The following is a 13,241-nucleotide window of genomic DNA, read 5'->3' as shown; positions in this document are numbered from 1 at the left end:
ATCAGTTTGAAACAAAATAAGCTCTTCTACTTGTCCAAGACAATTTCTATTTCTCTGCCTAAGGATTGGTAGACAGACATACATCTCCTATTTTTAATGCTTGAGGCACTGGTGTATACACTAGTGTGCTCTTCTGCTAATGAAAGGGTTATTCTCATACAATCCTTCACCACCTGGGACAAAAAGACTGACATACAAAGGCTAAAGAGGAGAGGATGTGTTCAAAATACTGCTCATTGTTAAGGTTTCAAAAGTGAGTTAAATACAAACTCACTATCAGGCATAAAAAATGGCTTTCCTATCAAAATGAACAGCACAGTGAACGTCTTAACACCAAACAACCTTCCTGTACTCCCTAGCCCAATTTTACAAGGCTGAAAGACAAAAATGTTCTGTACTACAAACACTCATTAAAAATAAAATTGTACCTGTCACAAAATGCACTGGGCCAATGAAAAGCAATTTAGATTCCATATTAGGGCCTCAGTGACCCACACACCTGGTGTCAGCCCTCTCATCTGGTTAAGCTTCACACCAAGGCTCACTTTAATGACTTCAAATACGAACTTGGCCTACGTTACTTGATCAGAATTCTGCTGCCTCTGTATCAACCCCATAACTAATGTGCTATAGCGTAACCCAGACAGAAAAGCATCGAGGCACCCAAGCCTTTGAATGGAAACTGTTCTAATCCACTGACCCCACTGCTTAGTTACTGGCAATGTACAACCTTTTCCTAGGGCGGATTCTCTAGAGAATTGCTGGAGAGCATTACCGGTATGGGGCTGGGGACAGCAGCCACAACAATGCCAATAGGTGGAGGGGACAGAATGGCAGGACTTCCATTAGATATACTGGTCACACCGTTGGTTGCAGCGCCTTCTGTTTTCTTTACTGGAGACTCTCCTGGCAAAGGAGACTGCAGTTTCTGTTCTTGCTGCTTCTTCTGGATCTTACGCTGTAGCTGCTGCTTAGCATCAACAGGAGATGGCAGAGTTTTCACTTGTGGTTGAAAAGAATTACTTTCAGCAGTAGGTATAAAAGCTGAGGGCTGGGGGATCCCTTTTATTCCTGAAAACAAAAGAAGGAGAACGAATTACAACCAAATATATCCTGTCTGCTGTGGTGCCACTTCTACATTTAACAGAGAATATCTGGCAGGCATCTCCAAAATCTTTCTGGGAACACCTCCTCCATGAGCTGCTCCCATCCACTTCATGTTTAAATCTGTTCAGCTTCAGTTTATTCCCACATTTGTGGCAAAATCTCTGTCTTTTAGACAAGCTGGGCATTAGCTGCTAAAATATTCTGTATGAGCCTCTTGTTTCTTGTGAAATGGCATCTTGTGTCAGCACAATCCCAGCCCGGTGCACTTCACTGAACCGGCAACAGAGGGCGGCGGGAACGTTTCAGATGAGCCTTTAAAATCCAGCACCAGCTGTGGTTTTGTTACCTGTTCTAAGGCAGCTTTAAATGAAAAATGTTTCCAGAAAGCTGTGGGTCTGTGTCACAGAGGAGCAGCTTTGAGTGTATGACATTATCTAATGGCCAAGGCATTAAATACGGTGATCTAATATCAGAATGGATCAAAACCTCTGTGTGATCAGGGGGAAAATGGCAAAAGAACAAGTGCTATCTCATTACCTGCTGGTGCCCCTGCCATTACTGTTAAAGCTGCCATTGACTTGGTACCAATATAGTGACTTTTCACAAGGAAACGAGCCAATTCCAAGACTGTATCAAAGGGCTGGCTCAGCACTTTCTGGGCCCATTCACAAACAAGCCGACAGGCTGCAGACACGACTTCCTCATCGGCACTTTGCAGCTGCCCCGATGGCTCTGCTCCATCCAACTAAACCAAACAAACAAAGGAGGAAAGGTTACTTACACTAATAAGGGTCATTAAGGCATGAAAACAAAAATAGAAAGCAAATTATTATCCAAATCACACCAGAAGCTGGAGTAGCGTGTTCACAGTTTTACATGAATTTATGAGAATGAGATCACAACATCAGTATCTTTCAAAATTAAATGTCTTAATGATAATCTGTGGGGTGCTCCCAAAGGCATTGTACAGAATTGACATTTCTGGAAGAACATCACAGACAGAATCCTAATATTTGGAGCACCAACAATTCACTTCCCCTGTATCCAGAGTCTTGTCAACTCAGTAATCACTATTACCCAGGAACTGCTTCTTTCACTGGGGTATCTCTTCACTAGTATTGACTTACAAAAATACAGTAAAAGCAAAACAGAATCAAGAGTTTAAAATATGTATATGGTAGATTGGAACACTGTGGATGTCTACCTCCCCTCCTAAATTAGCTTAAGAGTATTGCAATTCATCATGAACTTTACAGAAAAAAACATTTAACAACGATTCAGATTATAAGAATCATAAAGAAAAATCTTAAAAGCTGCAAAGATCTTCACTTTGTTTTGAAAAGTTCTCACAGAAAAACAGCATAATAAATGCTAACTTGCAGAAATATATACAAATAAGCAAATATATATCATACCCCATCTCCAGTTTTATGAAAGTCAAGGTTGGGCAGTGTTGGCATATGCACAAAAGCCTTCTTCCTCAGTCCACTGTAGCAATATGTGAACAACAATTAAGGTCTATATTGTCTGCTTGTTAGCTGGGGGATAGGGGAGAAGAGCAGTAATTCCACTGATAACCCTCATAAGCTTCAAAAGCAAACTCAACACAGAACTAAGAATTCCTGTCATTAGGATGATCTCACAGCCAGTCAGAATCAAAAGTCCATCAATGGCTGCATTCTTGGCCAGGTCATTGGGTTTCTCAATCCATGCAGGGATGCTGGGTATGATTAATTTCACTTGATGACTTAGAACAAGCACTAAACCATTCCAGGAAGCTTCAATTAGTTATTCAATATTCAAATCATTAACATAAATTTTGACTAAACTCTCTTTCTAAAACAAGATGGGAGATTTAATAAAAAGAAAAAAAAAGTTAATCACTATTAAAAAATGCATTCTTAAACTTAGGTTCTACTTTGCTTCCTTCTCCTGAAGGACTTCCTCAAACTGACGTTTTCCAGGACAAGAAAGTGCCTGATGAGCGCATTTCTTCCTAAAATTTCCCACTATTTTTGAGGCACTCTCTCTTCATCCATGATAATTTTTCTGTGAAAATAAAAAGACCCAGACCTTTTCCTACACTGACCCCATCAAATCAGTACACAAAAATATGTTCCCGGTATATGGTTCTAAATAGGTCTAAAAATCAAATCAGCCTTTTTTTTCCCTCTCCACAGCATCAGTCTGGGAGTTCACACACAGTGTCTTTTCTCCATGATACAAAAATCCTTTCCAGGATCACTGATTTTTCACATTCTGTAAACATGTCTATATTCTTTCCTAGGCCATGTAGTTTGCAATTGCTTGCATTAACCTGGATGGAGCATAATTACAGTAAAAGAAATCTAAGGAGCCTGGGAATTACGGTAGGTGTGAGACAAGGTCACATTTTAATCATTCTGAATTAGAAACATTGGAAATAGAACTTAAAGAGATCCCCTGGGCCAAGCTACAATTACATCGTATGAGCTCTTCCTTAACACTTCTCTAGCTCTATCCAAACATGAGCACTAAGTTTCAGATTTCACTGCTAGATAATCCAACACTGTATTTTATGAAACAGTTTAACTTCTCCATTTACTACAGCATGGAAGGTTCTTTCCCTCAGTGGAAGACAAGCAATTCTGGGCTACCTGCTAGCATTTAATTGTCTAAGTGCATGCTTCAAGTGAGACCTGGCAAAGGCCAGTATCACAGCACATCCCTATCATTACTGTTCCTTCTTTTGAGTGGTTTTTAATTAGGGCCTAGGAGCACCTCAATGCCTTTTAGCCTTTTCATGCTCTCCCTCCTGCTCACTGCAGGGCTTTGCCCACCCAGCACGTCAGGATGCAGCAAGAGCCAGCCCTGGGGAATGCAGCAGGTAGGACATTCCTTCACCACGGCTTCTAAGGGCTCTCATGGGAAGGTACAATTCTCATCTCAGAAAAGAAAAAATTCTGACTGATGAAAAAACTGGTTTGAAAATCACTAACAGTTTTGGTTCCTTTATTCCAATATCTCTCTTTGCACTAAATTATAAAACTTTTTTGATGCCTTGCTGCTGTGACAACTAAGTGTCAGAACCTAAATTTAAATACTTGTTTCCAAAGTTATATTTTGCAACCTAACACTACTGCAACTAATAATTTTTAAGGAACGTTGGAAAAGTGTTGGCATTTTTTATTCAACATTACTTCTACATTTAGCTAGTGGTTAAGCCACAACGACAGATGTTCTCCAGGCAAGAGCAGAACAAGTTACTGAGAAGCGTTCTAGCAAAGGATATTTTGATTTGCCTCTTGTGCCTAGACGACGGGCCTTCATATTTGGAAAGACATTTTTCATGATCTTTCCAAAGTCAGCAGCACTTAATGGGTGGTAGCCAAGATTGTCACAATAGCTCCTGCAACAAAGAGAAAGAAAGCGTGAATGGAATCGTAGTTAATGCAAGAGGCCAGCCTACATGCTAGACTCCAAAGGTTTTCAAAAGAAAACACTAATCCCCGTCCATATTTAGAACCACATTTAACATTAATGAAGCTATCCACAACGAACTGAATGCATTAAAAATGTATAAACAGAGCTATTAATATCATAGTTTTTGCCTTGTTCTCTACTGAGTTCAAAGACAAGTCATGTGGAGACATAACAAGCAGTGGCACTATATAGAGCTCAGTTGAGATTTACTCCACGTCTCAGTTTGAAGCCTATATTTCGATTCACATATTTCAGGACATAATAAAGCAGAGACCCTGTTCGAGCCAGAAGCACAGCTTGAGTGTGGTAAGGCCTGCAGAAATATTTGAAAAGCAGTAGGTAAGAGATGTGTCAGTGTCCAGAGAAAGATTTTGCATATACAACTTCTATTTAATGGACCTCAACAGAACTAAACTTTAAAGATGCCTTCCCAGGGAACCAGCTTTATAGGTGTAACATAAGCATATACTGAGGACCCAGTTCTCCTACCACTGTGGCTCTATTGAACTATGAGAGCTGTTTGATTATAGACAACCCTATTTAACAGTCCTAAATTAACAGAGATTCCAACTGCTGCTGCAAATGAAGATCATCATTACAGCTCAGCATACAACCTGATGGTATAGGGGAATAAAGAAAGAAAATGAAATTATTTAGCCATCTTTACTTGTTCTAGTAAAATGGGCACTGTTACCGGTCTTCAGTTCTCAAAAACAGCAAAAGGAATTCTGTTTCGGCATATGAGACATTTAAAAAATATGTTCTTCAGGTAGAGAACAAGAATTGTTGATTTTGCTGCAAAAGGTGAATGTTCTGGAAAATCAGAAACATAAAGCAAAGGAAAAAACCAGGACCTGCTCTGGAAGCGCGTAAGGCTGTAGGAAGAGAGCAACTCCCTGCACTGTTGCACAGACGAGCTGCGGCCTAAAATGCACCAGTGTAAAACCTACTCACTGAGATTGCCAACAGCCACAGCATCAACCCGAGATAGCAACAACCTCCTTTCCCATGAGAAGTTATCAGCAAAAACCAACCTGCCTCTGAAAAGGGGGACATGATCAGTGTGATTATCAGCAAGAGCGCAGAGAAACAATGATTTCAGACCCCATGGTTGCCTCTACTCTAATCAGGTACACACACACACACCAACCCCAGAAACTCAGGCAGATGCAAAGAAAAGGCAGCAGTGTGAAACAGATGCTTCACCCCCAGCATCACCTAGTAACAATCTGCATCCAAGTGAGTCAGTCAAAATGTCTTCTCTCCAAGTTGTAGCTCTGTAGAAAGCTGTATGTATTTCTTGAGATACTTCCACTACCTTTACTTCCTCAGTAAAAATATTGGCTACTACAAAGCAAGTATCTGCTGCTTTTACCCTGGCTGTATGCTGGCATCCTCCACTTGGAGAGTGCCACCACAGATTTAATTATTTAGATGAAGACAAACAGCAACATTTACGCTCTTTGGTGTTGACACTCCCCTGCAGAGCCTCCCCACCACATCCAAACCAGGAGACACGGCCTACAACTGGTACACAGCCAGGCATCAGTCTAGCTTCTATGTGGAACATCAAGAAGCTTTATATCCAATTTATATACCAATACATTTCATTTCAACATATGTCACTCACAGAGGCTAGTTTCTAGATATGTCCCTTTGAAGTTATTACAAAGGAATTCTTTGCTCCCTCACTGTACCCTCATAGGAATCAGACATTGCTCCATGTTTAATAAATAGATCTCTGTGTGTTTTTTGTCCCTAGCATCTTCCCAGACCCCATGGATTCAAACTTTAGTCTGAAAATTCCTGAATGGAGGGTCCTTGTTGCTTACTGATGCTGATTACAAGATTTTAAATCTCAAATACCATTCAAAGGAGGACTCTCCAAATTTCTCTGCCATAGACAGCAGTATCTTTGATTGAAACTCAACAATGACAGCAAAATAAAAAACCCCCAAAAAAACAGGCTAGCAAAACCCACCAGGATTAGAGACCTACTATTAACTTCAAAGTTAAAATGATTTCCCCCTTAAGATAAACTACATAAATTAAAAGGAAATAAAATTATCCATTCCTCAAGTCTAGTACATTCGCTGTAAGACAATCACCTCCTGGCAGCAAGAACATACAGTCTAAATGGTCCCCTCACATCCACAGTGGAAGCTCCTGCAAGCCTGTAAATTCTGAGCTATCAGCATTATCACAAAATTTCAGCCTTCAGACAGATCATCCTCCATGGCCCCTCCCTCTCCTGGCTTGGCGGAGAACCCTCCACGTCCATCTGTGGTCTCTCATTGACTTGACAGGACATAGCAGGAGTCTCTCCCCTGAAGCTCTTCTCTCTGCTACTTGCACTCTTGGCACATGGCTGAGCCCAGGAGCTGTTTTGCTCTTTGAAGGGTGGGTGGGAAACAGACAGGGGGGAAGGGAAGGTCTGAGCAGAGACAGGAATGACAACGGACACGCGGTTGCTTTGTTCCTTTGTACAGAGCTCCCCTACATGATAAGCAGAAAAAGCTTTTTTTTTGGGGGGGGGGTAAGATCTTCGAATTGAATGTATGCCAGACATAAAATACACTGGCAGTGCACCTGAATTAAAACACACAAAAAAATTAACCAAAAAGCTGATGAAGAGAGTCTGTGTAGCCCAGCTTACACAGCTTCCTGGGCAGAAAAAAAACCAGCATGAATATCAAATGATAAAGAACCTATTGAATGAAACAAAATAGAGTTATTGGATTATTCAACCCCCAAAACAACTGGTCTCCAAAAATGGGTTAGAGTCAAGAACCTCAGAAAGACATAGACTCTCATTAGGCTGACAAATAATGCTGGCACATAAATGAGTCCTTATAATCAGGTGGGATGGAAACCAGATGTCTGAAAACCACTAGAGAAATGAAATTGCAGGTCAGACTCCCAGGAGCAGCAGCAGAAGTGAGAAACAACTGCTTTAAGTGGAGTTTGATTGGCTTTCAAAGGAATTATATGGGTGGTTGCTTATGACATGGGACTAGACTTTGCAACACAATAGGTCCCATCCTATTCCTATCAGGGAATTTTATATAAAAACCCTGGCTAAGCACTACCCAACAAGATTAGTATGTACCTTGTGTCCTTTATGTGTTCAACAGTCATGGTATACCTATACCTACATCCTTCTTCTGTGTTAGCTTCTGAATATTCTTCTAGCTTGTTGGTTAATATTCTTAACACATAGTGCATATAATCTATGCATCAGGTGGTGCCCAGTGGCCTAGCAGCCAGCAAAGCAAGGATTAATGATTTACAGACTAAAGGAAAGAGATACAGGATGACACAAAGACCTCCTAATCCATATTAAGCGTATCAAGTGAATCTTCAGGACAACAAACTTAAATATGAATGACTTTCGTCCCTTGCGTCACGGCAGTAGAAGTAAGATAAGAGGACTCAAGTGTTTACTGAAGGCTCAACAAATCATTTTGTGGGCAAGTAAGGATTTTGCCTGCATAAGAACTGCACAACTGCATTTAGATTTGAAATCCTAATTCTCTACACTCAGCTAAATCTACACATGGCCATGTGTAGAAGGATGTTTTCTAATAGCAACAAGATGCCCAAGTAAAATTGACTTACACGGAAACACTGAAAGGATCTAATGGGAAGCAGCATCCATTCACAGCATGCTGGATAACGTGCTGGGCACCTCCCCTTGAGCTCCCACACTTTCCAGCCTGTATTCCCACATAACTCCCAGAGGAAGATGGCAGAACTTTGAGCACCCAACAGAAACTCAGCCTCCTACAGCTCAACATATTCTAACCGTACAAGGAGGATCACAGCACCAACAAGAGGTGAACCAGCTGCCATCTACCTCCTTTCTAAAATTCAGCTGCAAGCTCTCAGCCTTCCCAAGTGCTACTGCCTTATATTGTGATGCATTTTTAATTTATTTTATCCCTTTCAAAAGCAAGATGAATCCACTCACTTTTATCCAGTTAGAAACATGAATTCACACTTAAATTGAACAGTAACAAAACAGAAAGAAGAGTCATTGTATTGAATAAGCCCAGTGAGAAGGGGCTACTGAAATGTGGAGGACCTGAAAACACTATCAGCACTTGCTGATGGTGAACTTGTGTGGAGTGCAAGCTTCTGTCTTTCTCTCTTCATAGAAAAAAATATGGAAGGTGATGCAGAAGGCTGGTAGTTTTGCAAGATTTATTTTGACCAAAATTTATGGCAGGAACGAAGATGCTGGTATGATGCAGCAGTCTTCTGAAGCCTGGCACCTTTGATTTACACATGCAGAGCGCATAAGCTTGCTTATGTGAGCTCATGCAAGATCCATCTCTGCACACAGAAGAGAGATATGGTAACTGGTTAATATAACAGAACTGAGTATTGTGAGGTCTTAGCACCATTATGTAAAGAAAAAGAATATATCAAAACTAACTCACATATTTATATGCCTGTTCCCCACGTCCCACTCCAAGACTACTTCTCCTTTTGTATGTAAGAATAGCTCATGAAAATATTCAAAGAAACTGAATGTTTTAAAAACAGAACAGAAGCTTTCAAAGGAGAACAGATTCCAAACATTTGATATTTTCCTGAATATTTGCTTACCACCCTTATTTTGTTAGGGAAAAAAAAATACAATACACAAATACTTGATGCAGCTACATACAAAGCCATCCAAATTTCACACTCCACAATCTGTAGATGATGATATTTCCGGGCATCTGCAGCTTGGCACAGCATGGAAGCCAAGCAGATTTGTTGCTGAAGCAGGCCATAAATTATTAAATAAGAAATATATTTAAGAATAAGGCTCCCATCTCTCTCCCGCACAGCAGCTGCCGCTGTTGCTGTGTCTGCGCGGGCGCTGCTGCACGGGGATTGGCCGCCGCCGCGTGTCGGTGCCATTGGCTGCACTGCCAGGCTGCGTCACCGCGCCCGGCCCTGCAGCAGCTCACAAATAGGTGTGTGCGTGTTTGTCAACCCCAGGCAGGCCAATGCCATCGTGCTTCAGCTCAATCAGAGTAAAACACTTCAGCAGAGAGAGTTAATTAAAAGGAGGTATTTGCAGAAGGGAGCTCTGCAGTAACAATTACTATGGGGTGAATCCTGTAGGCACTTAGGAGGTGAAGGGATTCAGCTCCCTGCAAATTACAGTAATCGTTCAGATTATGGAAATATTCATACTAGATCATAAATCTGTTATTCATCTTCAGGCAACTGGGCTGAGGATGATTATTTCTTTCCCCCTCCCCCATGGGGTATGTTCTGTAAATGAATTCAAATCCAACTTTCATCAGACAGCTCCCTCTCCCTTGCTTCTAATCGCTTTCTCATTACACGGCAGCTTTGAGACTTGACAACACAGACTCACAGTGGCCTTGGTTACTGGTTTCATACATATTCAGATATATTGTGCCTCTGTAGAAATCAGGTTTGCTGTAGGAAGGTCCAATATTTACGCAACATTCTAGAAAGAAAGGTGCGATGGGCAACATCATATGTGCAAAACAGCTGCATCTATGGGGAACAATTCAACCCCTCACCCTTGTTAAGGCAGTCATATAGGTATGTAAACAAGCAGACCAACACATAGTGTAAGATAGTTACTGATGTTTTTTACCTGTGCCACTGCACAAAACAAACCCAATATTCATTCATTCACCTGATACTGATATTCACTTGTTAAGAAATACTTGTACCTTTCCTTCAGCAACTGTAGGTGTAATGCACAATTTAAACATCACAGTCTTATCTCCAGAGGCAGTAGTAAAGAATACAGCTTGCCACAGAGCAGCTACTGCATTCTCAGGTACAGCAGCATGGTCCATCACGCGTCTGCACACACCAGTGGGGTACCTGCAGAGGCAGCGCCACAGGGCACTGCACTGGCTAAAGCAGCACACAGGGCACTCACTTGTACTCGTCATACACCTCCTGCTTGGGCAGGGACGTCTCGGGGTGCTCCTCCAGGGTGTTGCGTATCCACGAGAAGGCGTGCATCTGCTGGGCACGGCTGGACGACATGGACAGCTGATCGCTGCGGAGACAACCAGCAGGGCTCATCAGGACATGGCTCTATGGAGGGCTTCAGAACTGCCTGCCTGTGCAGGGGGAGAGACACCACAGACGGAGGGCCTGCACCTCATGGATTTACCTACTCCTTGAGCCTTGGGCAGCAGTTTCTCTCTCATCCACAATTTAACAGACTCCACACTCCAGTTCTTGACTAATACACAGGTGTGAGTACACAGTGACTCTTAAATTTATTATTCCTTACTGACCACCTCTAAGCTTTTGCCCACTGAGTTTGCCAGCTGTCCTTTGGGAACACCCAGTTTTCCCAGGGGATACTCAGTGTGCTTCCTATAGGCATCTGCCTGTCTCTAACCATCCTGCTGGGAAGAGGTTTATTTTGTGACACTGATCTGCGGGCTGGTTTTCTAGAACTTCCTTTAGTCAAACGAGTGTTACCAGAAATACCATCAGTTTTTTGTTTCACCCACCATCACATTGGTGTTGCTATTTTATGACTTCATACATAAACAGTGTAGGAACAATTATACAGACTGTGAAACACTTTCTCTGATGACTCTTTCATTTCAGGATATTTATAATCACAAGCTTTTCACGCAATAAGAGATTCTAAAGTTTAAAAAAAAACCCCAACATCTGATCTTCAGGGAAAAAAGAGTACTTAATGTTTAATAAAGGTTGCTTCCGCTACCAACATCATGTGAATGATTCCTCAGCAGTTAAGTGCCACAGGAAGTAAAGCAAGTTTTCAGTACCAGCTGCTCACCTTTACACTCACACACATACCTTTTGTCTCCATTGTTGGGACCCGAAGGCAGCTGAAGGTAGAGGTAGAGTTTCTCTAGGTCTGTAAACTTCTCAACTTCTTGCTAAATAAGGTGTTTTGGTTTGGGAAAAAAAAAAATGGAGAGAGGTATGAGAAGAGGAGGCAAGTAAGAATAGTTGAGCTTGACAGCTAAAAAAGGTTCTCTGACAGTGTATTCCTAAATAATATAATTTCAAACAACAATATATTTAATTATAAAGAACATAATTGTGAGCACTATGTGACTAGAAATGTGATTTCCTATTTTATTTGCACATCCTCACCCACAGAAAGCAGTTGTTACAATTACAAAATTCACACGCAATAAAAGCAGAATCTGGAAAAATGTTAACAATGGATTGCTAATGTAACCAGACATGTAACATGAAAACTCGGTCTTGTCAGACAGAGCACACAAGAAGCACCTCTGAGAATCAAGAATCAAAACCAGCTTTGCTGTAACAGCATAGAATGCCAGATGTGATCCTGCAATCCACTCTATTCAGTAATAGTTAAGTGTCATAGACTTTCATGAAGCAATTTAAAAACCTATTTATTTACATATGTATTTTTTTGTTTCCTTATTGAAACTGTTACTGCACACAAGCCCTTCAGTGAACATCCATCTCAGTTATGCCAGACTCCTCCTCCAGAGATACCAGCTGAGGATCAGACACAAGGAGTTTTACCTGGTGTATGCAGCCAGTGAATGCTACACAGACTTTTGGTCATCTGAAACCAGTACATGGACTTAGCAATAGAAGGAAAATCAACTGTGTAAGATGCTCAGGGCCTTCTCAGCAGCAATGCAAGGAAAGCCACACAGCAGAAAGCACAGGGGGTTTCCTTTGGGAAGATGCTACAGAAGCACTGCCTGAGCTGGTGCACCATTAGTACAGAGCTGGAGACTCACATGATCCTTTTGAAGTCAGAATACAGCTTCTGGATTACTGCTAATTCTCTTCATCTTTACTCATGTCCTACTGCCAATGTAACATCTTCCAGAAGGAAGAGAAAAGAGGAGGAACCAACATGGAGTGAGACCGGGCTCACTTCAGCAGTGAGCAGAATGGGGAGTGGGGAAACAAAAAATCTGAACTTCACTTCAAACTGGGGCTTCCTGCCAGACCCAGCCATGTCCAGACCAACCTTGTGGGCACAAAACTGACAGCAGCACACGGAGGAGGAGGTTCCACTTCCTCCTTCCTGACCCAGACCCTGCACAAGGACTGGTGGGACAGGGTGTGCAGGGAAGGGTGCTGGGAGAGCAGGGGGTCCCAATAATCCCAGCCAGCAAACCCTACTCCAGGAGGGCTGCACACAACAGGGCCCCCAGCCATGCCACAGACCTGCCCAGAGACAAGAGAAACACTTCCAGCAGCACACAGGTAACAGACACTGCATGTGCTGCTTTTATAAGCTGCAGCAAACCACAACATTTGGTTGTTTTTTTTTTTCCTCTGACAAACTCCTGAAATTTGCTGACACCAATTTCTGTGTGGCTCTACAGCAGCTTACACAGCAGTAGTTGGTGCTCAGACCACCAAGTATCCAGAGAGGTATTTCTTAATAATAGGTGCATTTTGTCAAATTCTCTGTTCTGCCTTTCCTGTATGAATCACAGCATTTAAATTGGGGGGTTTTCCTTTAGCAAGCTCATTATTGCAAAGTCAACGTTCTCCAAATAAATAATTTACAGAAAATTAGTAATTTTTGAGAAGACAGAAACTTAACAAGAAAATTTGTACTTCATTATTAGACATCCTCTTGTCCAAGGAACTTAGCTCTTTTTGTTTTAGCAGGCAAAAGCCCAAGCAGCACACCAAAG

The 13,241-nt window shown here is 41.7% G+C and overlaps 1 protein-coding gene across 1 annotated transcript in view; it reads right to left on the bottom strand.

Annotated features, from left to right (window-relative positions):
- RFX7 (regulatory factor X7) overlaps positions 1–13,241 on the bottom strand; it is a 47,906-nt gene that overhangs the window by 7,436 nt on the left and 27,229 nt on the right. Inside the window, exons 3-8 of the mRNA XM_084213835.1 lie at positions 11,395–11,477; positions 10,490–10,612; positions 4,379–4,495; positions 2,523–2,607; positions 1,645–1,852; positions 776–1,071 (exon numbers count right to left, since the gene is read on the bottom strand). Coding sequence (XP_084069961.1) covers positions 776–1,071; positions 1,645–1,852; positions 2,523–2,607; positions 4,379–4,495; positions 10,490–10,612; positions 11,395–11,477 — 912 coding nt within the window. The remainder of the gene's footprint in view (positions 1–775; positions 1,072–1,644; positions 1,853–2,522; positions 2,608–4,378; positions 4,496–10,489; positions 10,613–11,394; positions 11,478–13,241) is intronic.

The sequence above is a fragment of the Fringilla coelebs genome (assembly GCF_963513975.1).
Source record: "Fringilla coelebs genome assembly, chromosome: 12".
In the NCBI taxonomy this organism is placed as follows: Eukaryota; Metazoa; Chordata; class Aves; order Passeriformes; family Fringillidae; genus Fringilla; species Fringilla coelebs.
The sequence above is the reverse complement of the archived record's forward strand: the minus strand, read 5'-3'. Positions and strand labels throughout refer to the sequence as shown.